At 28.5% G+C, this 26,544-nt stretch overlaps 1 protein-coding gene across 5 annotated transcripts in view; it reads left to right on the plus strand.

The window, feature by feature from the left end:
* The window catches only part of LOC123271298 (probable JmjC domain-containing histone demethylation protein 2C), a 193,680-nt gene that overhangs the window by 104,771 nt on the left and 62,365 nt on the right, over window positions 1–26,544 (plus strand). For all 5 annotated transcript variants that reach the window (XM_044737585.1, XM_044737583.1, XM_044737580.1 and 2 more), the window contains exon 8: window positions 4,706–6,653. In XM_044737585.1, the coding sequence (XP_044593520.1) occupies window positions 4,706–6,653 (1,948 nt within the window). The remainder of the gene's footprint in view (window positions 1–4,705; window positions 6,654–26,544) is intronic.

Here is a 26,544-nt window from a genome sequence, read left to right on the forward strand (position 1 = left end):
TTTTTCTGATAATTTTTGGCAAACGAAAGAGTAACAACTGAGAGTAAAATTCCCGAGGTCTTTGGCATGCTGCCAATTCCCTCGACTTCATCTACTCTCTTGGGGTTTATCAATACGCGAACACGCAGAAAATTACCTCACGAAAATAGATTCACTCGAGAATAAACGGGATTTGAGATTAAGTTAAAGAACAAGTTACAAGTAGAAGGAGAAAATACTAAAAAAAGGTCAATAAAAATGAAAATTCACGAGTATTCACGATTATATAAAGAAACAAATCGCGATATTCGAATGAAGATAAAATTACAAAGTTGGCAAAGATTATTGTATTTTGTGAACAAATCTCATTCATTTCCTGAAAGTAATTCAAACATTTATATTGTGTATATATTTATATACTTTGTTGAAACTATTAAATAAAATATTTGTTATGTCTCCTTTCAAGTTATCTTTATCATAAAACTCATTAATTAAATTATTGTAATCCACTATATATTATGTAAATAACTGTTGTTATTAAAAATAAGTTTTATCTCAATTTATTTTATAAATAAACTCGAGTTATTCACTCTCAACGTTTCTTATTTGGTTCGTTAATGAGCTGATTAATGGTCCATATAAAATTTAAATTCCGATGAACTGAGTGTAGAAATTTTATTATTTTTAGGTGTTTAAAGTTCCTCAATGCTCATTTCTATTAAATTATTCGTTTGTTTTTTTTTTTTCAAATATCAATTACAAAAAATAAATAGAAAAAAAATCCATAGTATGAATACTGCTAGTGTAAATATTTCACTGGAGTTTGCTCATTTGCATGACATGTGGGATAGGAAGAGAAAAATTGGGTTCGTCGATTATTGATCCTGGTTAAAAATACAATTCCAATAAAATCCATTTAAATTATAAATTTATATTATCACTTTTTTATTTTAGTACTTTTATTTTAAATAGTTGTTCCTGAAAACTTTATATGGTTAAAATTTATAGTGATGATTATATTAAAACACATTTAATTTTAATTGAGAATAGTTGGCAAAAATAATTGCAATCTTTGTTAGTTAAAATATTTGTCAGGAAAATTATTTTTTTTCTCCAAAAATTATTTTTAAAAAAATGTTGAAAAAAGAAAAATTTTTTTTCAATTTTGAAACAAAAAAAATGACTAATATTTTCAAAAAGTCGCACTTGTAAAAATTATAAAAATTTATGTTACAATTTTTTTTTTTTTTTTATCAATTTGTCTTTCAACTAGAACTAAAAAATAGTCAAGAAAAATTAGAAAACCAAAACAAATATTTAATTTATAAAAATATTTGTAATTTAGTTCAACAATCATGCGTCTTAACTTCACAATTGATAAAAAAAGAAACTTTTAAATATTGCACACCTCAAAACGCTATGCAATCAAGGCGTACTTTACTTTGGCTCACAAAAATCAAGGAATTTTTATAACTTCACAGAAAAAAAGGTTCACTTAAGTCAAGAAAATATTCTTCTTCCTAATTATTTTCTTCAGTGAAAAAAAAAAATTTTTTTTGACACAAGAAATTGAACTTATTCCAACAAATTTAATTCTCTTGCTTCAAGAAATACGTATCTTGATCCAAGAAAATTTATTCACGTCACGAAAATCCTGTTGTTTTGAGAAAATTCAGCCTCTTGCTCCAAAAAATTTAGTTCTTGATAGAAGTAAATTTTATTGTCTTGAGAAAATTTCTCTCTTGCTCCAAAAAATTAAATATAAAGATAGAAGTAAATTTTCATTAATATTTTTATTGATTAACATGTAAAATGGAAAGATCAAATAATATTGAATCATTTTTTTTCATTCAATATGTATAATTGCACGCTAAAATAATATAAAATGGGTATCAAATATTCAAGAGAAAAATTTTTTCAAGGTGAGAAAATTTTTTTCTCAGCTGAAGTTGATGGCGCTGCTTCCCTAAAGTATCTAAAAATTTTGATCAAATATAAAAATTTATTGTATCAAGTATTTATGATAATTTGAATTAAGAAAAATGACTTCCACCAAAAATAGAATTTCTCGAAAAATTTTTACTTCGGCCAACACAACTTCGGTCTTTCTTAAGGTACCCGAAAATTTTCTTCAGCCAAGAATTTTGTTCTCCAGTTAAGAAATTTATCCTTCTGTGTTCAATTGCTTCTTTGATTGATAATATTCAATTTGATTAACCTTTCAGGACATGGGCTATGAGATTTTTTCTCACGCAACAACATTTAACATAATGAATGTCGCTGCAGTGCAAGTGAGACCCTAAAAAACACCCATGTCCTGACGGGTTAATAACTGTTTAAAAAAATATTATTGATTATAAAAAATTTATTTTGAAAGTAATTAAATTATTTAAGCCGTCTTTTCTAGACCAATTATATTTAATTGAGACTCTATACTCCTACCAACAAATTTAATGGGAGTTATAGACTAGTCAAGAAATTTTCTCTTTAATATGTTCAAGAAATCTTCCACTTTGTTCAGCCCTGATTAATGAGCTTGTTAGAAAAATTTAAAATTCAAAAGTGTCAACTCAATACACCATAGAACAATGAAAAATGGGTTTAAATTAAAAAGAACCCGATTGGGCTACAAAGAAAGTACCCCTGTATTTTATAGCTTGAAATAGAGCGTAAAGATCTAACGATCAAACATTGTAATGGTTATGAAGCCCTCGTGGCACTCGTAGCTTTATAGTCTCCATATTCAGCTCGGCAGTACATATTATATTATACAGAGACTAGAATAGAATGAAAGGACGTGAGTCTACTCCGCGAATCTAAATCTAAAGGCCGTAGGGTGACTTTTTGCAAGAGAACTTGTGACTCCCTAACTAAAACTAAAACTTGGTCGAGTATAGTTGCGGTAACGTTGAGTTTCTGTCGAGTTTAACAAAAGGGTTAGCGCAACTACATCCACATTTTACACAATAAAATATAAATATACGTACATGTAGACGTCTACATGTATATCTTGATCTTATTCCATCTGGAAGCAAATCGAGTGCGATAGAAAAGTTTCTTGCCCTTATTTTAAAACTCAACTCAATTCCTTACCGAGAGAAAATAGCACAAAGTATAGCGAGTGAACGTCGGCCAGGTCATTGCCAAATAGATACTTTGGATGTGTTAGTAAATAGAGTACATAGATGAAGATCAAAGTGTCTAGTCTTCCACCAGTTTTGTATTATACTCATCTAGATTCAAGATTCTTTCGTATTGTAGCATTACACAGAAAGAAAAATTTTTTGACTGGAGAACAAAATTCTTAGCTCAAGAAAATTTTCGGCTGCCTGAAGAAAGACTGAAGTTGTGTTGGCCGAAGTAAAAATTTTTCGAGAAATTCTATTCTTGGTGGAAGTGATTTTTCCTTAATTAAAATTATCATAAATACTTGATACAATAAATTTTTATATTTGATCAAGGTTTTTAGATACTTTCGGAAAGCAGCGCCACCTACTTCAGCTGAGAAAAAAACTTTTTCACCTTGAGAAAATTTTTCTCTGGAATATTTGATACCTATTTTATAATATTTTAGCGTGCAATTATACATGTTGAATGAAAAAAAATTATTCAATATTATTTGATCTTTCCCTTTGACATGTTAATCAATAAAAATATTAATGAAAATTTACTTCTATCTTTATATTTAATTTTTTGGAGCAAGAGAGAAATTTTTTCAAGACAAGAAAATTTACTTCTATCAAGAACTAAATTTTTAGGAGCAAGAGGCTGAATTTTCTCAAAACAACAAGATTTTCTTGACTTGAATAAATTTTCTTGGATCAAGATACGTATTTCTTAAAACAAGAGAATTAATTTTGTTGGAATAAATGAAATTTTTTGTGTCAAAAAAAAGTTTTTTCTTCACTCATGAAAATAATTAGGAAGAAAAATATTTTCTTGGCTCAAATAAACCTTTTTTTTTCTGTGCAAATTCAAGATTCTACCGTATTGTAGCATTAGGACTAGATTTTGAACTCCTGTCCGTAAAACAAGGCTAATATATAAATATATACTCTGTATAAATCTAGATTTAAATAGCTGGCCCGAATAAATGTTTGAAAGATCCTTCTAAAGAAAATAATCGTATTGGAAAAATTTCATCAAATATTATTCTAGCAAACATTTATATTTCCTTATTCCATTTTATTTGTAAATATAAAAGGTTAGAACGGTTTAGTTGAAGAAGTGAAGAGATAGTTTGAGGTTTTAAAGTTTTAGATAAATTTTTTTTTTTTATATTCTTCCTTTGAGAAGGGAATGTAGCATTGTATCATGAGGAACAAAGAGAGAATAGACTGGAAATGAACGAGAATCAGCAATGGCTCCCACTGGGTAATAACAGTAAATCCCTAGCAATAAATCCCCCGGATTCCTCTTTATTTCTCTCCTTCTCTCCCTTTCGGTATAGACTGTGCTCACAGCACATAACACATCCGCATCTGTATTTTCCTTTTACGCTCTTCGTGTGGGTCATGCATTTGGATCGATTTTCAAGACTCTCAAATGGACGACTAAACCATTTATCTTTTTCTTCCCCGCTAGTTTTTTTTTCTATTTTTTGTAGACAGGTGACAGCTATCGAAGGATCTTTTGCAGTGATTGAAATAAAAAATTGATCAACATATCGATTGATTAACTAAAGAGTACAATTAATTAACCATCGATTTATTTATTTGTGTTCTAGATAAAGGAATTGCCAAAAAAAAAGGAGCGCAGAAAGTGAACGAAGGATCGGCACGTGAAAAAACCGAGTCACGTCAAGAGGATCGCGAAAACAAAGGCCCAGTGATAAGCACTGTTAAACCTACTAATCGTGGTCCCCGATCGTCGGTACTTGAGGAGACCAATAGTTTAACAAAACTTCGTAAACGCGGTGGAACTGTAACTGGTGGAGGAACTGGGAGCGCCAGTAGCGGAGGATTAAAAAACGCAGAGACAAATCGTCGAGCAGTGCGCGGTAGACGTGGTCGTCCAACCGATGAATCACGTCGAAATGACCGGGATCGTTTGAATGCAACAGAAGACAAAGAGCCAGCCCAAGATCAAGATCATTTGAGATCAGAGGACGAGGCTGAAACTGAAGAAGAAGATTGCCCTGCTGAGGGAGGAGAAGAAGACCCTGAGAACGAGGAGAGCGGAGAAGAATCTGATTCAAAGCTTAAAACTCGGTTACGATCCGCACGCCAAGATACTGAGCAAGAGGAGAAAAAAGAGTTTAAACTAAACCTTAACCAAGACCAGGAGAAACAACAGGATCTTGAGAAAAAAGTTTACCAGCCTGACAGTAACGTTATTGCCAAGACTAGTTTGGCTGATGTTAAACCTGAAGAAGACGAAAGTGAATCACGTGAGCGGGATAGAGAGCCCGAACCGCCACCTAGAATTCCTGATACTCTAGATCCTGGGGGTGATGATAGTAAAATAGAGAATAGCAATTCCAATAGTGGTACTAATAAAACAATAGAAGCTGTAACGAGTAATAAGGAAGAAAAGGAGACTGTTGATAAGTTTAACAGTGATATTGAAAATTCAAGCAGTCCTAGTCATAAGCAGGCCAGTGAACTGGTCGAGTGTACGAATAAGGACGGCAGCGTGCTGGAGAGACTGAGTCCATTGAACGCTGGGCCGGGGAGGCTGACCCTGCTCCATGACGAGCAGGAGCGTAGCCGGCACAACGAGAGTCCAGTTATTCTTGCCGAAAGGATAAACAAGCCTCCCGTGTCCTCTTCTGGTGGCTTGGTGCATCCGCATCATAATAATAATCATAATCATCTTCACCAGCAGCAGCTTCATCACCACCAGGAACACCAACATCTTCAACAGTATCAGCATTTGCATCCAAGGTACACTGCCAGTCCGGTGATCCATCGACTGGACTCGGTGAGTCCTCACAGTCATCGTTCACCGTATCCGAATCATCATCATCTTCACCATCAGCAACAGCTTCATCATCAGCACCAAGGTGTCTTAGATATTGGTGATAAGTCTAATCATAATTTGGTCCAGCATCATCATCAATTGTCTTCAACCCGGCACGGCGATGATGCCGGTAGTATCATGGAGATGGAGACCGGTGGGAACGGTGCTGCCGTTGGAGGCTTCCCTGGTGTATCAGGTGTCGCCAGTGGCGTCCGAGGCGCTACGACCTATGGCGACAGCGGTTCAGATAGCGGGATAAGTTCGCTCAGGAGTGCCGGTTCCGGGGATGAACGTAGTGGAAGCCGTAGCTCGGCTTTGAGCGCTGAAGAAACTACTGGCACAGCGACTACGAATATTCCAACGATAATTCCAGTTCCAGCGACAACATCGGTAACTACTACAGTTCCATCGCCTTCAGGTTCAGGTGCTTCGACAACACCGGCTTGCATTAGGCACGTATACAGTGTCCAGCATACCTCACTTATGATGGCACATACCCCACAATCCTCGGGTTCTACCATCCCAGTTAGTGCTCCACCGGTTGGTTATCAAACTCCAGCTGCGCCTGCTAGTCATCATCATCATCATCCCTCTGCGGAGATGCTCTGGCGACCACCAAGATATCCCCCTCTGCCCCATTCACTTCTTGCTCCAGGTCAACCTATGCCTTCTGAGGAGCTGGTAGAACGCGAGCGACATGACAGAATCATTAGGTAAGTCATTGCTATACTCATTCTTTTTTTGTTATTTTTTTTGCACGCCTCATAGCGTAAAGCGCGTGAGGTTGTGCTTACACCGACTCGTCAAGGTCAAGTTATTTTGTGATCTTTAAATGCCTCTATTACAACCATATTGCACTTATACATGATAATTAATTTAGCATATATTTAATAATTTTAAGAATTTATATCAAATAAAATATGGCAAAAAAAAGTATAAAAAAAAATTGACATGTACAAATTTTTAAAAATTAAAAATGCAATTTTTTAAAAATAATTTTTTGGTAAAAATCTGTTTGTTAAAAAAAAATTAAAAAATTGTGAAGCGACTGCTAACTTTAATATCATCACTTATACAATAATAATAAGTAGATGTACACTGAAAAAACACTTAATTAAACCATCTTATGGCCCGCCGTTTTGATGTTTAATCAGGAAATATTTTTGCAGACCATAATAATAAGAAATTAATTTTTAATTTGAAAAAGAATTTTTTGAGTGAATTCTTTTTATGTACTGACATGAAAATAATTATTTAATGTCTCGACGTAACATTAAATACTTTTGCATAGGAAGAGGTACTAAAAAACACAAATTATAATTATCTTACGACAATGAATAGAATTCAATTATATTTAAAGATGAAATATATTTTTTTCATTATGAATAATAAAAAATATTAAAATAATGTATCTGCATAAAAAAATGGATTAATTTTATTGAAAACAATTTAAAAATCTTTGCAAAATTTTCATTATGGTTGATCACAATAAAAATTCACAGAATTTAGTGAAAAGTGAAATCATAATGAATACTTCAACAAAATTTATGACACAAAATAACTAAAATTCAGACAATTTTTATTATGTCCCACCATAATTAATTATACCGATAATGAATTTTAATTATCTAGTAACATAAATTTTTTTAATATCTTTTAATTTCTAAAATCATTTCATGTTGCTATTTTGAAAAGAAACGTTTTGAATACGATGAACTAGTGCCGTATTTTATATCAGTAGCCTTACACGGAAAGAAAAAGATGGCACTGGATATCATCCCAGATTATACTCAGTGATATCTGTGGGGAAAAAAAATTTCAGATAATATTTAAAACAATATTTGATTATCCTAATATCTTAAATACATAATAGATATAATAATGCTAATTGCACAGGCGCTAGAAAAAAAAATGGCGGAGATATCACTGGGTATAATTCAAGATTCTACCGAGTATAATCCAAATTATACAGGATACTATCTCTGTTTATATCTAGTGTAATCTTCTGCGGTATAATAAGAGATATTATTGGGTGAAATCGGAGATTACAATGCGTATAATCTGGATTATACTAGCTACTATCTGAAATTTTTTTTCACTCAATTTTTTTTCACGAAATTACTTTATTATTATTATTTTTTTTAATCAATTACACAATTTACTTTTTTTATTAAAAAATGAATGAGCATTATGAGGCGTGCACTTTTGGATTTTTCAAACTTTTTTTCTATTTTTATTTAGAATATTTAACCAGCTGCAGAACTTTAACTACAGAGTATAGTCTGTGTACTTACTTGTTAGAGTATTATATTATACAATATATTTTAAACAACTCATGATGGCTAAGGCCTTCGGACTTTCTTTGTTCCATCAGTATCGATACATACACAAGTATCGTCGCGTGACTGCCAACTCTTTTAACACTTTCTTCGCGGTTCGCATGCGAATCAGGCCAATACATCTCTACATATTTTTATACGTGTATATATACATATATATACATACATATATACATATATATATATATATATATATATATATATATATATATATATATATATATATATATATATAAATGAATATAGAATGAAAGAATAAGTTGAGGAACAGAATAAGAACATAAGCAAAAAAAAAATAATAAAGAAGCACCGATGTAATATGTCGCTGTAGGTAGTTGTTTTGTTAAGGTTGCGTGAGTAAGTGCGTGCACATCATCAACTTTCATATATATATATTGGGTGAATGAGTGTGTTTCCGGGCGCCAGCTGCGTGTAGAGACTTGCTCAGTGCTTCCGTTTGATTATTACTTGTGATAGACAAAATAAAACCACCGCATTGATACGCCATCATCATCTTAATGTACATAACATTACATTCTTAAGAAAAAAATTTATAAAAATAATAACAAGGGTAATAATTGTGGTCATTATTATTATTGTTATTTTATTATCATAATAGTTGTAATTTATAATAATATAATTGAAGTTCAGTATATCTGTGGAGTACTCTATTGTTTAAGACAAAAACATTTTAAGGAAGTAGAGAAGAATGCTGTTACTACTTGTTACTATTTATACATTACAAGTACGTATATATGTACTTTAGTATGTATGTATTTGATAGTTAAATATAAAATAGTTGGGTTTAGCATTCTTGTGTATTATTCATGAATTGCGCAACTGTAACGATTTTGCAAGTCTTCTACTCAGCTTTATCATCCATATCACGTCGACAAGAATGTAACTGGACCGGATAGTAAATGTAATACGCAACTAATTTTATTCATCCATGTGTTTTCTATATTTAGTTATTTTATTCTTCCATTATACGATTTTTTGGTATTCTAATAGTTTTTTATTTTAAATTCAAACACTGTTCTTTGAATCGAGTATTGAATTTAGTTACGATAATCATTTTATTTTTTCATGATAAAATAAAATAAAAAAAAGTAAATATGATAATCTAATTTTTTCCGTGTTTTTTTTTCTTTTATGCAATTCATTGAAAATTATGATGTATTTAAATTACAACTTATCTGTTTATTTACTTTTTTTTTTTTAAATGATAAATGTAACACTTTCGTAATCTTTGACTTAGACTTTAAACATCATATGTACTTTATCAACGTTACTATTTTAGAAATAACAGAATTAACAGAAACGATAATTACAATAATAAAAATATAATTAATATAACAATATTTATGTGTTTATTATTATTTTTATTATTATTATTATTATTATTATTTATTTTTTTTTTTAATTTGATTTGAATTTGTGCCTTTTCATGGTTTCATATCATTCTCACCAATAGTCAATTTATGATGATAAGTATTTAGGCTGCATTCGAAAATGCTCTATCTTTAGATACGTAATTAAGAAATGACCTTGTGTCTCGCGAACTATTTACATTTTTAAAGATATAAGCTCATTCCGATGTTACACTCATCAAGACCTTTCATTTAAGTACCCACATCAATTTTTCATATATTTATATATTTATATATATGAAAAATATATCAAAAATGCTTGTGGGTACTCAAATGAAAGCTCTTGATGAGTGTAACATCGGGATGAGCTTATATCCTTAAAAATGTAAATAATTAAGAAAGTATAGTGCAATTTAACAAATATCTTGTAAACTATTGTCATTTTTTAAGATATAAGCTCATCCCGATGTTACTTTCATCAATACCTTTTATTTGAGTACCCACATCAATTTTTCATATATTTATATATTTTATATATATGTATATTTGAAAAATATATCAAAAATGCATGTGGGTACTCAAATGAAAGGATGAGTTTATATCTTTAAAAATGTCGATAGTTAAAAAAGTACAGTACGATTTAACAAAAGTTATTATTTAATAAAGCAAAATTTTGTTTGTTCCCGAGTCGAAATTTAAGTCGTAGATTCAACGTTTTAAACGTTCAAATCGTAAATTCGACGTATTGAACGTTGAAAACGTAAGTTCAACGTATTGGACGTTGAAATCGTAATTTGAACTTATTGAACGTAAAAAATATAGATTCAACTGTTTTAAAAAAAATATATGATCCAATTATATTTTTTTTAAAACAGTTGAATCTATATTTTTTACGTTCAAATTACGATTTCAACGTCCAATACGTTAAACTTACGTTTTCAACGTTCAATACGTCGAATTTACGATTTGAACGTTTAAAACGTTGAATCTACGACTTAAATTTCGACTCGGGGTTTATAGTTCACAAGTCTCGGCAGTCACATAGTGACTGCAAGGTTGCTAGTTATTATTATTATTTTTATGATTATTATTATTATTATAAATATTATCTTAGTGATAAAATTAAAAATTCTTGGATTTCGATGGTTTTAAAAATTTAATTACAAACCGGTTGTGTACTGACAATAAAAGCCAGGTGGTCGACAGGTGCTGGATTTGAATTTATTTCTACAAAACTGTCTGCGAAAACGAATTTCCCCATGTACATGGACATAAGGATCTTTAAAAATAAAAAAACAAAAAATCCCCCAGCACCTGCATAGTTTCACATATTTTTAAATCCTCAAGCTCAAGATAAACGTAACGTGTTAATGGTTAAGAAAGAAAAAAAAATAACAAGAAAAAGGAACGGATGTTAGATAGGTCGTGGTACATTTTTTTCCCGTTAGAGTTCGCAGATTTCTCGTATATGATTACGTAGACCGCGCACTTTATAAAGGTTCTTAACCCAATAAATCACTCTGTCATACAGCTGGTACATTTAATACACTCTACAAAGTATTGTACATTTAAGTTATAACTATAACTATAACTACAACTATTAATATAAAAATAAAATAAGTATTTATGTACACGTATGTGAATAAAATTTTGCACACGTATGTCTTCCTCGTGTCTTTAGTACATTTTAGTGTTTAATATATTATAGTCTACGCGAGTATTGGAACACGAGGCTGAGAATTGCGTGTAAGAGTTAAGTCGAAAAACACTTGCACGCATACTGTAGTTCTCGACTACGAGAATTGACGAGACGAGCCAGGTGAACATGTCTCGCACGTGACACACACAAGAATATATCCGTTCATTATATTTATAACCATCTGTAAGCGAGTTGCTTGCGTATGAGCTTTGCTCGTAAATTCTGTTTTAAATAGATTCACCACTACACTCCAAAGTTCATTTTTTCTCAAACTCCGAAATTTAACTCTCGCCATATTAATAAATTCTTTTATTTACATTTAACACATTTTTGTTTACAGTTTCTTAACTCTTTAAAATTGGTCGTTATTAAATACTTGACTGTTACAAAGAATGTGAAATAATGAAAATTTGTTGCAAGTTTCTAACTTTTTTCTACAAGAATTTTTATTAGTCATGAATTCTTATACAAAACTTACATTACTTATTAGTCTTAAATTCTTATACAAAACTTTTTATTGATTGAATTTTTAAAAACAAAATTTTTATGTTAAGAAATTTTTTCAATAATAAAAAATAATTAATTTAATAATAAAAAATCTTTTTTATTTTAATATCATTGGTATAACTATACAATTTTTTAACGCTAATTTTTTTTAGGCGTGTCAAAATTTTATTTTGATTTTTTGAAACATTATTCATTTCTCAAAAATTAATTTGTTTAGATTTAAAAAAGTGTATTTACATACCGAGCCTAAACTATTGTTTAATTTTAAATATTAAATTTGAAAAAAAAAAAAAAAAAAGATATTTCTTTTTTTATTTTGAAAATTCTTTCCAATTTATTCGCTAATATTTTGATTTTATTATCCAATGTTTCTTAAAGTTAGACTTTGATTTAAGTCTAAATATTTTTTATACGTAATAAAAAATTGAATTTGTGAAGCTTATTAATTACAACTAGCAATATTGCAGTCACTACGTGACTGCCGTGACCTGTGAAATATAAATAAATAAAATTTACTGTATTAAATAATGACTTTTGTTAAATTGCACTTTACTTTTTTAACTATTGACGTTTTGAAAGATATAAGCTCATTTCGATGTTACACTCATCAAGAGCTTTCATTTAAGTACCCACATACATTTTGATATATTTTTCATATATACATATATATAAAATATATAAATATATGAAAAATTGATATGGGCACTCAAATGAAAGGTTTCAATAAGTCTAACATTATTGATATTTTGAAAGATGTAAGCTCATCCCGATGTTTCACTCATCGAGACCTTTCATTTGAGTACCCACATGGCAATTTTTATATATTTTATATATATGATATTTCAGAAATATATAAATATATAAAATATATGAAAAATTGATGTGGGTATTCAAGTGAAAGGTCTTAATGAGTATAACATCGGGATGAGTTTATATTTTTAAAAATGTCAATAGTTCACGAGATACAAGTCATATCTTAATTATGTATCTAGAGATAGAGCATTTTCGAATGTAGCCTAAATACTTATCATAATAAATTGACTATCGGTGAGAATGATATGAAACCTTAAAAAGACACAAATTCAAGTCACGATCTTTGCAACGACACTAAATTTCACTAAAAAAACCGATTTTATCATATGACTATTCTAAACACAAAATTATTCTACAATTATTGTAAAGCTAGACTATACTTTTATTACTATTAATTGTCAAATATTTTAGAAGAAAAAATATTATTTATTTATGAAAAAATACGATATTACTATTGTAAAAAGTAAGAGATGAAAATTTCCAGTGCTGCCTCTGTATCTTTCCAATAGAACTATAGCAAATTTAACAATAGTTGAATTGGAATGTCTCTTAATTAGTGTGAGTGGTGGCCGTGCACAGCGCTAGACTCCGAGTTTATGTAAATATTAAAGGATATGAGTCTTAGTTTACCTCGGATAGCGTAGAGGGAGAGTCTCTAGCTGCCAACACAGAGTTCTGGGTTCGATTCCCAGATAGCACGAAAATGTCGGTTTCTTTTTTCGATTACTGTACAGGTACCAATTAGTCCAACCTTCTATCTCTCTCCCTCCCTAACATTTCTTTTAAAAAAACCAACTGTGAATTTTTACAATAGTTGAATTGTAAAGTTCACAAACACATATTGTATAATTTGCTCTATAGTATTCGACCTTTTAAGACTCTTGCTAGTCTTATTTGTTGGATAAAATTTACAATAGTAGATCGTAAAAATTACTAAATGAGAGGTGTAGTCCACCGTTACTATTTTATTTAATAAAAATTACAATAGTAAAATAGTAAAAACTCCTTCAATTTTCTTTCCGTGTACAATAACTTATTATTGTTTAACTTGTGAATATTGAATATTATATCTGACATGACTCATATCTTCAATAATTATTTTTGTTTTTCTGATTAATATTTTCTTTACCGAAAAATTATCTTACCCAAAAACAGATTCGAACCTTGCCCCATCTGATCAGCAACAATGACTTCACTGCTGTTTTTATTAATGTTAACAGCCGAGACCAGTGATTGCAGTTTCAATCGGTTTAGCGAAACGAATGAAAATTTTTAAAAAACGTTTTTAGAGATAATAGATAATTTAATAAACTATTTCACCACAAAGCGTTTTTTTCAAAAATTTCATTCGTTTCGTGAAACCAATCGAAACTGCAATTGCTCTGCTGTTGGGAGAGCGATAGAGATATTTCCGTTGAACTCCGTGAGAGCAAAGCGAGAAAAAGATGGTCTCGCCTGTTAAATAAATACAGTAGTTATATAAATCAACAATTTAACCATGTGCTCATTCGATTGAAATTCAAATCTCAAATAAAAACAGAATAAACAAAGACTCTCGAATCTTACAATCTTCCCGGAAGTTTATCAATAATGAACCCTCAAAAGTCACCCTTATCTATAATCTGATTATTTTTAGAGTTTAGCTCATGTCTTCCCTATTTGATATTATAACACACGCAGAAATTCACATATATGTATATAATACACATATGCGTCACACACGTGTATATTATAGCACTTTGCACTTGGGGAGAATATGAAGAACGTGCTTGCAAAGTAAATTGAGTCTTAAAACCAAGGCCGTCACTTGGAATAATAATTTAGTGTGTGTATTTGTAATCATCATCAGTCTGGACAATGTAATAAAATGTACAAACATACTAAGTATTTAAATAATCATTACTAGTGTATTTAAGTACTTAAACTTTGAATTCATAAAATCATTAAGTGTATTTTTAAGCAAAAAATATTTTTTTTTTATTTAAATAAGTCATTGAACTGAGAGACATTTCTGTTTGTTTCATGATAAATTTTTTATGCGGGCTTTTTTTATCATTTGAGGTGAATATCCGTATGACCCTGTCCCAATGGCCGTCATTTATTGTCATTTTTTCGCTGCGGAAAATAAAATTTTTAATCTATTGTTTCAAGATCTTTAATTTACTTTTTTAGGAATTTTTCTAGTGAAGCAATTTATTATTTTCAAACAAGATACAGTCATATTTAGTCCAAAATTTCTTCTTAAATTACAACCAAAAATTGTCTGACATCTGCCACTTAGTGTAACAAATAAAATTTCAAATTCGTTTAAGAATATAATAGAGTAAATTTCATTTTTTTTAAAGATCTATTCATTAGTTTGAATAAAAAAAATATTTCATCAATCAAGAATAAAAAGTTCTTAGAAGAAAACGAAATTAAATTAACAACAATAAAGAACAAAATTTTTAGACCAAGAAAAACATTTTTAAGAGTTTTATTTTATTGAAAGAAACAAATCCAACAGCTTGCGCCATTAACAGGGTTAATAGAATTATACATAAAGTAAATATAAATTTATATATTTACAAAGCTTAACAAGATGTCCTATAATTAGTATTATACTTAACATATTTATTGTTTTAAATCAATGAGAAAAATTTTTGAATCAAGAATAATTTACTAAAACTAGTAACCTTGCAGTCACTATGTGACTGTCGTGACTTGTGAACTAAGAAAAACAAAAATTTTGGTTTATCAAATAATGATTTTTGTTAAATTGCACTGTACTTTCTTAAATATAGACGTTTTCATAGATATAAGCTCATCCCGATGATACTCATCAAGAGCTTTCATTTGAGTACCCACAAGCATTTTTGATATATTTTTCATATATATAAATATATAAATATATGAAAAATTGATGTGGGTACTTAAATGAAAGGTCTTGATGAGTATAACACCGGGATGAGCTTATATCTTTAAAAATGTCAATAGTTCACAAGATATTTGTTAAAAATGATCTGTACTTTCTTAATTATTGATGTTATTGAAGATATAAGCTCATCCCGATGTTATACTCATTAAGAGCTTTCATTTGAGTACCCACATGCATTTTGATATATTTTTCATATATACATATATATAAATATATAAAATATATGAAAAATTGATGTGGGTACTCAAATGAAAGGTCTCGTTGAGTGTAACATCGGAATGAGCTTATATCTTTGAAAATGTCAATAGTAAACAAGATACAAGATCATTTGTTAATTATATATTTAAAGATGAAGCATTTTCGAATGCAACCTAAATACTAATCATAATAAATTGACTATCAGTGAGAATGATATGAAATCTTGAAAAGGCATAAATTCAAATCAAGATCTTTGAAATTACACTAAATTTCATTTTAAAAAATATTTATATAATTTTAATATTATATATATATAATATTAATTTAATATTTATAAATATTTATAAAAAAAATATTCTCTTAATAATATAGATTAAGAAAAATTTTTTAGCCTAAGAATTTTTATACTCAACTCAAAACAAAAAATTCTTTAAAATGATTTTCGTGGTTCAAGAACCGTTCTTTGATAAAAAATTTTTTATATTGATCAAAAATATTAGTCCCTAAAATCAAAATTAATTCTTGAAGCTAGACAACTAATAGCTTTTAATATAAATTTCTTAGACAGATAACTTCTTCAGAAGATACTACATACCATTATAAACTATATAATATTTAATTGAAAAATTGATAAATATGCAGCATATAAATATAAACTAAAATGAATGATGAGCAGACAGATGAAGATAATACCCCGAGGAGGAGCAAGATATTTTTCAAGGCTAAGAGCCTTGGCTGATGAGAGCCAAGACCCAAATAAGGTTGCCCGGTGCAGCACAACAGTAACATAACATAAAGGAGATAGAGATAGAGAGGAAATACTGGATTGTTGAGGATCGAGACCATACCAACATAACGTAAACGACCTGGTCTTGTCTCTTGTACACGTTGCACATCAAGTCGCTTTTAAACGGGTATATAAATACATAAATATATGCATGAGTGTTTTGTATCTCGGTGTTTGTGTCTGTGTCTGTAAAAGAGAAAGAAGGGAAAAGGGACAGGAGAATGGAACAAAAGTAGTAGTAGTAGACTTTGCCCGTATGGACTGCAGCTGAACAAGAAATAAATATAAAACAAGACTCAAGACTTTAGATTCAAGACTCGAGACTCCAAGAGACTGCTATGCTTTACACATTCGGAATTTACAGTAGTGTTGAGGTGTGCATGAGCCTAAAGACGACTGGGAAAGAGCGGAGACATTAAATAAAATAATAAAAATAAAAATAAATAAATAACAGACGGGGGCAATGGAGGGCGGTGGAAAAACCGGTTCGACAGGTTGGGAGCTACCATTTACTTGACCATGTAGCGCCTGCCCACGTTTGGGTTATGTACTACATATATATCCTGTATATTGAGACGCTTTTATATATTTATATATTTTATGTATGTATGTGCGTGTATATCCGGGCTAATGCAATGCAATGTGGTGAGACGAGAAAATCCAGCGGACGGATTAAATGACTGGACGATATTGTTCCAGACAAAAGAATAATTGCTTCATTTTATTTTGTTTCTTTAAGGAGGTAAACTTAAATTATTTTGTTGATAATCTATATTATTACGAGAATAAGAAAAATTTTGTGTCCAGAATTGTCATATGATAAAATCGGTTTTTTTAGTGAAATTTAGTATCATTACAAAGATCTTGACTTGAATTTGTGCCTTTTCAAAGTTTCATATCATTCTCACCGATAGTTAATTTATTATGATAAGTATGTAGACTGCATTCGAAAATTCTCTATCTCTAGATGCATAATTAAGAAATGACCTTGTATTTTGTGAACTATTAACATTTTTAAAGATATAAGCTTATCCCGATGTTACACTCATCGAGACCTTTTATTTGAGTACCCACATCAATTTTTCATATATTTATATATATTATATATATATGTATATATGAAAAATATATCAAAAATGCATGTGGGTACTCAAATGAAAGCTCTTGATGAATGTAACATCGGGATGAGCTTATATCTTTAAATACGTCAATAGTCTAGAAAGTACATTGCAATTTAACAAAATTCATTATTTAATAAGGCAAAATTTTATTTATTTATAATTCACAAATCACGGCAGTCACATAGTGAGGTTGCTAGTCAAGATTATTCTTCATCAAGTTATGAGTAAATATCATAGATAATTAATTCAAAAATTTTAGATGTATTTCTTATCTGATGAATGGTCAATAAAAATTAAACTTAAAAGAAACACTTGGGTTTTATATATTTGTGGACTTTTAAGTTGGAGTAAGCTATGTTTAGATTTGTTATTATTCTTTTACTGGATCAAGGATAACAGGTGTGTGGTATGCTCAAAATTACTCGGGTATCTCGGTATAACCTTGAGATTATTTAACGTTACTTTTTTTGACGAGAGGATCAACCGGCGATTAAAAAATGCTTATGGCGCTTGGCTTAAATTATTGACTGGAGGGTTCAACTTTTTACAACCTTTTTTTTTTGGGATAGTTTATGGGCATTCTTATCCCTTCTTACATAAGCTACCCAGAATTTTAAGTAATGTATACAGTGTGTAATTTAGAGGCTCACTTTTTAGAATTCTTGGGGTTACTTTGAACTTGAATTCTGGCTAGAGATCAAAGATACCTAAATGGATTTAAAGTAATTTTACGGATAAATTTATAGAAAAGATTTGTTTTTTTTTTTTTTTTTTTTGCAAGGTGTAATTAAAGTTTGAGAAATTTAAAATCTGTAATTATAGATTATTTGGTTGGAAATGAGAAAACAATTTAGAGATCTTAAAAAGCTAAAGATTATTTCGATAAAATCGATAGTTTAAATGTACCAGAGATTTTAAGTATAAAACGTGTTCCAGCAATTTATTCCAATCTCGAATGTAATTTTTATACGTTTTTTCAAGTTTTGAGATACTTTTTGCTTCTTTGGCGTCATGGTTCCCGGTCACGCTATGCACAAACGACCGAGGAAATATGCTACTGAGGGTTCGCAAGGTTTAGTTATTCGTCCGGGAATATATAAATATATATTTAAGTGTCTAGTGGATGATGCATCTAGGTTATTTTGTTTTATTTTTCCTTTATTTTATCACAAGAAATAGCAAATTCTCTTGATATTTATTCACGGAAACATTCAATTTAAATATACAGTAAATAAAATCACATAATAGCCCACTTTTTTTAAATATACAGTTTAACGCCTGCATATCAATTTTAATATATTTTTATAAAAAATATGTTTACTCTAAGTTATTGAAAATAATATGTTCACTGATAGAAGAACTTATTTTAATCTAAAAACGTGATTTTTAAAACTATTGTCTTGCTTCAAGAATTTTTTTCTTGAATATTGTTATTTTGACTTAAGAGACATTATCTTCGATCGGTAATTATTGCCACTTAATTTAAGAAAAACTAACTTGATTAAAGAAAAAAATTATTTTAAGTTACGGCAATAAAATTTTTCAAAATGATTTCCTTACTTCAAAAACTCATTTCTTTAATTAATTACATTTTTTTTTAGTGTAATTTTATTTTTTTATAAGAAATTAAAAGGAAAAGTATGCAAGGAGTTTTGCAAATTAATAAAAGAAATAGAGGCAATACAAAGAGAGTGTGAAAAGGATGAATGTAAAAAAAGTAGTGATAATACAGAGGCTGTGTAGGTAGATGAGGAAAAATAGCACGCATGCGACTGTAAGTGCACGGAAAATGATGAGAAAATAATCAAATAAAAGTAGTGTAGGATAAAGTAACCGAAAGTGAAGTGAGAAATGGTAGCACAGTCACAATATAATTTAAGCAATTATAGCAAAACTACATTGTAAAGTAGAAATAGTGCAAACCAAAAATAAGAAAGTGATATTAGGATAAGAAAAATTAATGTGAATAGAGAACTAAGTATTAGTATATAAAGAGTAAACGACTGTAATCTTTGTAAAACACAAAACTTGTGATACAAATAAAACTTATTATTATTATTATTTTTTTATAAGAACTTTATATTCATAATTTAAGAATTAGTTCTTTATTAAAAATAAATTAAACAATTTTACTTCAACATAATTCTAAACTTTATTAGAGAATTTCTGTATGATATATAAAGAAGTTTAATTTAAAATAAATTTATTTTCTTTAATCATACACTAAAAAAATAATTCTTGACTGGAGCGTAAATTTTCTTGGCTCAAGAAAATATTAAAGAAGATAATAAATTTCTTGAATGAAGTTCAAGTTTTTTGACCCAAGAAAATTTCTTGCTTTAAAATAACTTTTGTCTTCTTTAAAATTTTCTTGGTGCAAGAAGAAAAAAAATTCACTTGAATTAAGTAAATAATTTTAAAGAACTTGATCTTCTCCATTTGAGCAAAAAAATTCTTAAATTAAATTTATTTTGATTTTAAATAAACTTAACTCGATTCAAGAATTTTTTATCTTAATTCTTTTGATTCAAGTTAATTTTTTTTCAGTGTAAGAACACTAAATATCTTGAAATAAAGATGAAATTTTGAAGAAAAAATCTTTCTTAACTCAAGTGCTTTTTTTCAGTGTGTATATTTTTAGATTCAGATAGATTTAGTTAGTAAAATTAGTCATTTTAGATTCATAATATCAAAACTCCGTACGGTTTATTTTATTTATTTCTTCCTTTAATCTCCTGCTGGGACAACAGTTGTGTCACTTGAGAAACGTACTAACGATTACCATGCAAATAGGTCAGATGCGGATCGTATGCAAATGCGAGTGGCTTATGAACTGAGATACAATCCTTACTCCTTATATACATATCTATCTGTATTACCAAACCAGCTGTTTAATCAGATACAGATACTGATGGAATCTCATCACATTTGTTAACTATTTCTTTAAATTTGTACTCCATAAAAGTATAATGTACTTTCCTTTTTTTTACATAAAGAAAATTCTGGTTCAATTCAATTGTTTTTATACTTTTTTCATATTTATTTATGGTCGTTCGAGGTTTTTTTTTTCTTCTTTTGTGGGTTTGTGTAATGGAAGACCATCGAGGTCAATCGAACATGTTTTTTCTTCTTCTGCTGATTGTTAAATTTCATCACACTGTAATCTTGTTTTATTTTCTCTTCTCGTCATGCTCTTGACAATTTTATTCACTGTTTATTTTTTTTTTTCATCTGAAAATAATTCAATGTAAAACATTAAGAAGATCCACACAAAGGAGTCAAATTTTTAAAACTTCCTCAAAATTTGTAAATTTAATCTACGTAGCTTAATAATTAATAAAAAAATTTTAAAACAGTAGGTTTCCGGGATATTTAATGAAATAATTAGGTTTGAAAATTGTAATTTTTACATGTAGGTAAATGGAGATTCCACCAGCTGTGTATTTGGTTAAGAATTTAATGCAATTAACGATTGTAAAAAAATTTTATTTTCATTGAGTTTGATTGAAAGAATAATAAGCTTTCGATTAAAACAATAAAAAAAGTAGCTTTCCGAATGTATTACGGAGATATTTTAAATTTTTTATGAAAAATCACAAGGAACTTCCGTATTTTGAAGTCTAGTATTTGACTTGGCAACACTGCTTGCGCAGTTACTCAAAGCATAAGTAACCGCGGTTTTTTAAATGCTAGTAGATCTTAGTAATTTTAGTTAGACAGTAAACATAAATAAATTTTAAGTTTAGGGAACTCTTGCGGTGTTGTCAAGTGTATACCGGTAATTCATAGTCCTATATTTTTATTAGCCAATTAAATGTTAATAATTATTTAATTAGTAAATTTATCGGAGATTTCCTCAAAAATGTTATTAATTAATTTAAAAATTAATTTTAAGATGCATAACAAAAGTATTTCTACACAGAAAAAAAAGTTTACTTGAGCAAAGAAAATATTTTTCTTCCTAATTATTTTCTTGAGCGAAAAAAAAATTTTTTTTCGACAAAAAATTTCACTTATTCCAACAAATTTAATTTTCTTACTTTAAGAAATACGTATCTTGATCCAAGAAAGTTTATTTAAGTCAAGAAAATCTTTTTGTTTTGAGAAAATTCAGCCTCTTGCTCCAAAAAATTTAGTTCTTGATAGAAGTAAATTTTCTTGTCTGGAGAAAATTTTTCTCTTGCTTCAAAAAATTAAATATAAAGATACAAGTAAATTGTCATTAATATTTTTATTGATTAACATGTCAAATGGGAAGATTAAATAATATTTCATCATTTTTTTTCATTCAATATGTATAATTGCACGCTAAAATAATATAAAATGGGAATCAAATATTCAAAAGAAAAATTTTCTCAAGGTGAGAAAATTTTTTTCTCAGCTAAAGTAGGTAGCGCTGCTTCGCTAAAGTATCTAAAAATCTTGATCAAATATAAAAATTTATCGTATCAAGTATCTACGATAATTTGAATTAAGAAAAAATGACTTCCACCAAGAATAGAAATTAAAGAAAAATTTTTACTTCGGCCAACACAACTTCGGTCTTCCTTCAGGCACCCAAAAATTTTTTTGAGCCAAAAATTTTGTTCTCCAGTAAAGAAATTTTTCTTTTTGTGTAAGGTAAAAGCCCCAATATATGATCATGTACCAGTATATGATCACTCCATGTATTTGTATACCTATATTTGTGAATATAGATATACAAATACATGGAGTGATCATATACTGGTACGTGATCATCTATTGGGGCTTTTACCTTACGTATTATTTTTTTTATAGATATTCTTTACGCTAGGAGGGTACTTGGATCTCCTTAATGTTAAAAATCATCACACGCTTAATATATAAAAATTTTGTCGGTTTTTTTTCCAATATTTTAATTATGTATATATGAAATTTAAGTTAATGAAATATTGATCGGTACTAAAAGCAGAATAGGAGGTAGAAGTTAAATATTAAAACTACAGTTAGTGAGCAAAGTGACGTTGAATAAGAAACATTTTAATTTGATTTTAAAATCATAGTCCGTAGGTAAAAGATCGATCTTTCTATTCCTGGCACGTTTGAATCGATCGGCTGTGAAAGGTCGTAGAGACTGGTCTTGCAAACCAACGAGAAAATTTAGTATCATCATCATCATCATCATTAATTTATTCATTCGTTACTTTATTCATATTTTGTTATTATTATTATTTATTTTTATACTTACACTTTTGAATACATTATGTATTACCACTAGTATGTATGAATCAAGTAAACTTTTATTTTTCGTAACATGTTTAGCTACTAAAACTTGTCAAACCTGATAAATTCACTTCAGTAAATAACAACGATGCTTTTATATGATCACAGGGGGACAACAAGAAAAAATAATGTCGATGTGTACATTAATGCTCAATCTTTAGAAGTCGTAAAAAAAAAAAAAAATAACAACCAGAACAAATCTAGACGCACTTGGTCAGCTGTGACGGTTGTGTTAAAAAAGTAAATGACGTTATAAAAATAAAATAAAGATTTATATTTTTAAAACCGAAATATGATCCTTTAAACTTTACAACTAAATACGATGACTCAAAAGTATTTTTTTTCTTTCCCGACGAGACATGTGGAATTTAGTCTCCATGTGTTTAGAAATATGAAACGTCAGCATGCCAATTCTTTACTATACTCTCACCCTTACTTACACTGCAGGATTTAAATTATTTTCAAGAGGTAAATGTCCTGAGGGGATTAGTCCCTAGGACCTTTAAATTCGATTCTTTTAAATTGAAACTTGGGTTGTAAATTATTACCGACAATAAATGCTGGGGATATTTAATTATTCGTTGCTCATTCACAATTTGTTTAATTTCAGTTTGAATGGTATTGATTTTATGGAAGGTCACTCAGGTTTTTTTTTTTTTTGTAACTAAATTATCCACAAGATTGTTTCTTTGCTAATTAACAGTTGAATAAGGAAAATTTATGTTTTATGATACAAAAATTTGTTTAAAAAGAAAAATTAAGAAATCTTTTGAAGAAACTCAGTTGTCTGGTGTTAAGAATTTATTCTCTTGGTATCTAAACTCTTGGATTAAAATATCTGTAGTTTCGGTCGATAAATATTGTAAGATAATTTATTATGCTATTTAAATCCGAAGAGGTTTTAATCTCTGTTCAGTTTTAACCAATTTACTGCACTAAAATAGAGATAAAATTTTTTAGTGACAAAAAACACTCAGATTTGAATCCTAAGCTAACTTAAAAAAATTTTGGAGTATAATATTTAGATATTTAATTTTACTCAAAAACATAACAAATAAAATTCATATATAAATCTGCAGAAATTTTAATGTTGGTACTGAAATAATTATTTAATTACACTTCTTATTGAAATTAAATTGTTCATTTATAAAGAATAAATTTTATTGGCAAAATTTGATAAATATTGAAAATATTAGTGAATAAATTGAGCAACATTTTTTAAATATAAAAAAGGAATATTGAATGTCATTCTAAACAATTTAATATTGAATAAAATCGAAGTGACTATCTAAAATTGTTGTTTTTTTGTTAAATAGAATTAGTTAATTGATTTATTGAAAAAATGAATTCAAAACCTGAATTACTATCTAAATATTTTAGTTCTTTCAGTATAATTCAAAATAATTTTCTAAGAAATGAATAAAATTTAAAAAAACAAATGAAATTATTTGGAGTTAATAAAATAATTAATTCTGATAATTGATCTAAAAAATTCATCAAAGATTCATTATAAAAAATTGTATAACTACACCGATAATATTCGAATAAAAACCCAATTTTTAAATCATTAATAAAATATTCAGAAAGTAATTAACAAGTTGAGAAATAATAATTGTTTTCAACAAATAAAATTATTTGGAATTAATAAAATAATTAATTCTGATAATTAATATAAAAAATTAATTGTAAAAAATTTTAGAGAAGAAATAATATTTGTTTAAATTCAGTCAATTAAAGATAACTGGTATGTCTAAATTTTATTATAATTTTGAAAGTAACAATACTTATTTATTTATTTATTATTATAAGAGTGAGAGGAGAATATTAAAGAAATTATTTCTTACATACATAAATTCTAGTAAGCCAGTAAAAATTGCGTTGACCTATATTTAGCCACGTGTATATTTTCATAGAAAAATTTAAATTTATAATATAAAATTCAGTGTTTTTATTATATTATTATCAACAATTATCTTTTGTTATTAAACTCGGTATTATCTAGCTCTAACGATTATGAAAATATAAACCATACTTACAAATAATATTTAATAACTAAATAAATGTCATACGATACATCGCAAATGGAAACATAGTCACCACTATACTACGTGTTTTAAAATAACACTGATAAGAAGTTCATAGTTTACTGATTATAATAAAAATAATTATTAAAATGGACTTTTAAAATATATGTATTTTAATTCTAAATTCATTGAGTATTAAAAAATAACTCATCAAAATAAATAGTATACGTGACATGTAATAATATAATAATTATCTTTACACTGATAAACTTTTGTCGAGTCTTTTGTCTACAATCATATCGTCGCTTGTTATTTAAAAGAAAAAATAAATAAATAAAAAAAAAACTCTTATCTTTTTCTGTATTAAAAAATACATAAAGAAATTATTTGTTAATTAACAATAAAAATTATTATTATACTTCGCGCTATCAAGTGTTTAATTTTTTTTTTATTAGTAAATTGTATGAAGAAATAAATAATAACTCGTAATGTAAGTAGGGGGTAATCAAAATTAATTGAAGGTCATTGGATCTATTGATCTTGAAATAAATAAATAGAATGATAATAATAATAATAAAAATAATTAAATATAAAGAGCATAATTGAAGCAAAAAATAGAATTGATTAAATTAAATGAAATGTGATAAAAAAAATGAAGAAAAACACCATGACATTATTTATTATATAAAAGAGTTGAGGAAGAATGTTAACAGCAGGGAATGGAGGGAAAGTTTTGTGAGATAGATGCTGAGTCACTTTTATACGTACACATTTATACATAAATATATACGTACATTGTATAGCTTGTGTTGAAGCAGGTCCGTTTGTTACCATTCGTTTCTATCGCCAATGCCACTTTATCTTCAATTCAACGTTTAGTTGTCTCTTATACAACTGAACATAACAACACAACTTTAATGTATCTATACAATAAATACGTGTATTCCGAATGTGATGTGATACGACGTGTGTGCTTTCACTCGTTCCATTTTGTCAACCAATAGACATTTATCTTCTCATGTATATGTTAACTGTATAAATAAATTTATTATATTTTTCGTAAATTTGTTTGTAATTTACAACCATTCTTTCACAGTATTTTTCTCTTCCTTTTAAGAAATTTAAATGCTTTTGATGTATTATAATTTTGTTTTTTAAGTAAATTTAATTTATAATTTATTACTCAACAGTTGAATCAAATTGTAACTACGCTACATTTTTTTTAGAATTAAATTATAGTGTTTGGTTTCAAGGTCATCAGATTTTTTTAAATAAAATGCATGCAGAGAGGGCACGCCTGAATCACTATTTAACTTTCAAGGTAGCCTCGCGATTTAAAGATACATATTAAAAAGTGTTTTTTAAATTTTTAACCGCGAGTTACGAAATTCATAATATTTATGTTGTTTAAAATTTAGACACAATTTATTACGGTAAACATTAAGGTATTTTTCAAACATTATTTGCTGTACGTTTCATATTGACAAAAATAGTACCGCTTTCAGCGTTTACAAGATTATTGCACGCCTCATAGGCGAAGCAGATAAGGTGCTTTATACTCGTCTTATAAAAATCAAGCGATTTC

The sequence above is a fragment of the Cotesia glomerata genome, linkage group LG9 (assembly GCF_020080835.1).
Source record: "Cotesia glomerata isolate CgM1 linkage group LG9, MPM_Cglom_v2.3, whole genome shotgun sequence".
Taxonomy (NCBI): Eukaryota; Metazoa; Arthropoda; class Insecta; order Hymenoptera; family Braconidae; genus Cotesia; species Cotesia glomerata.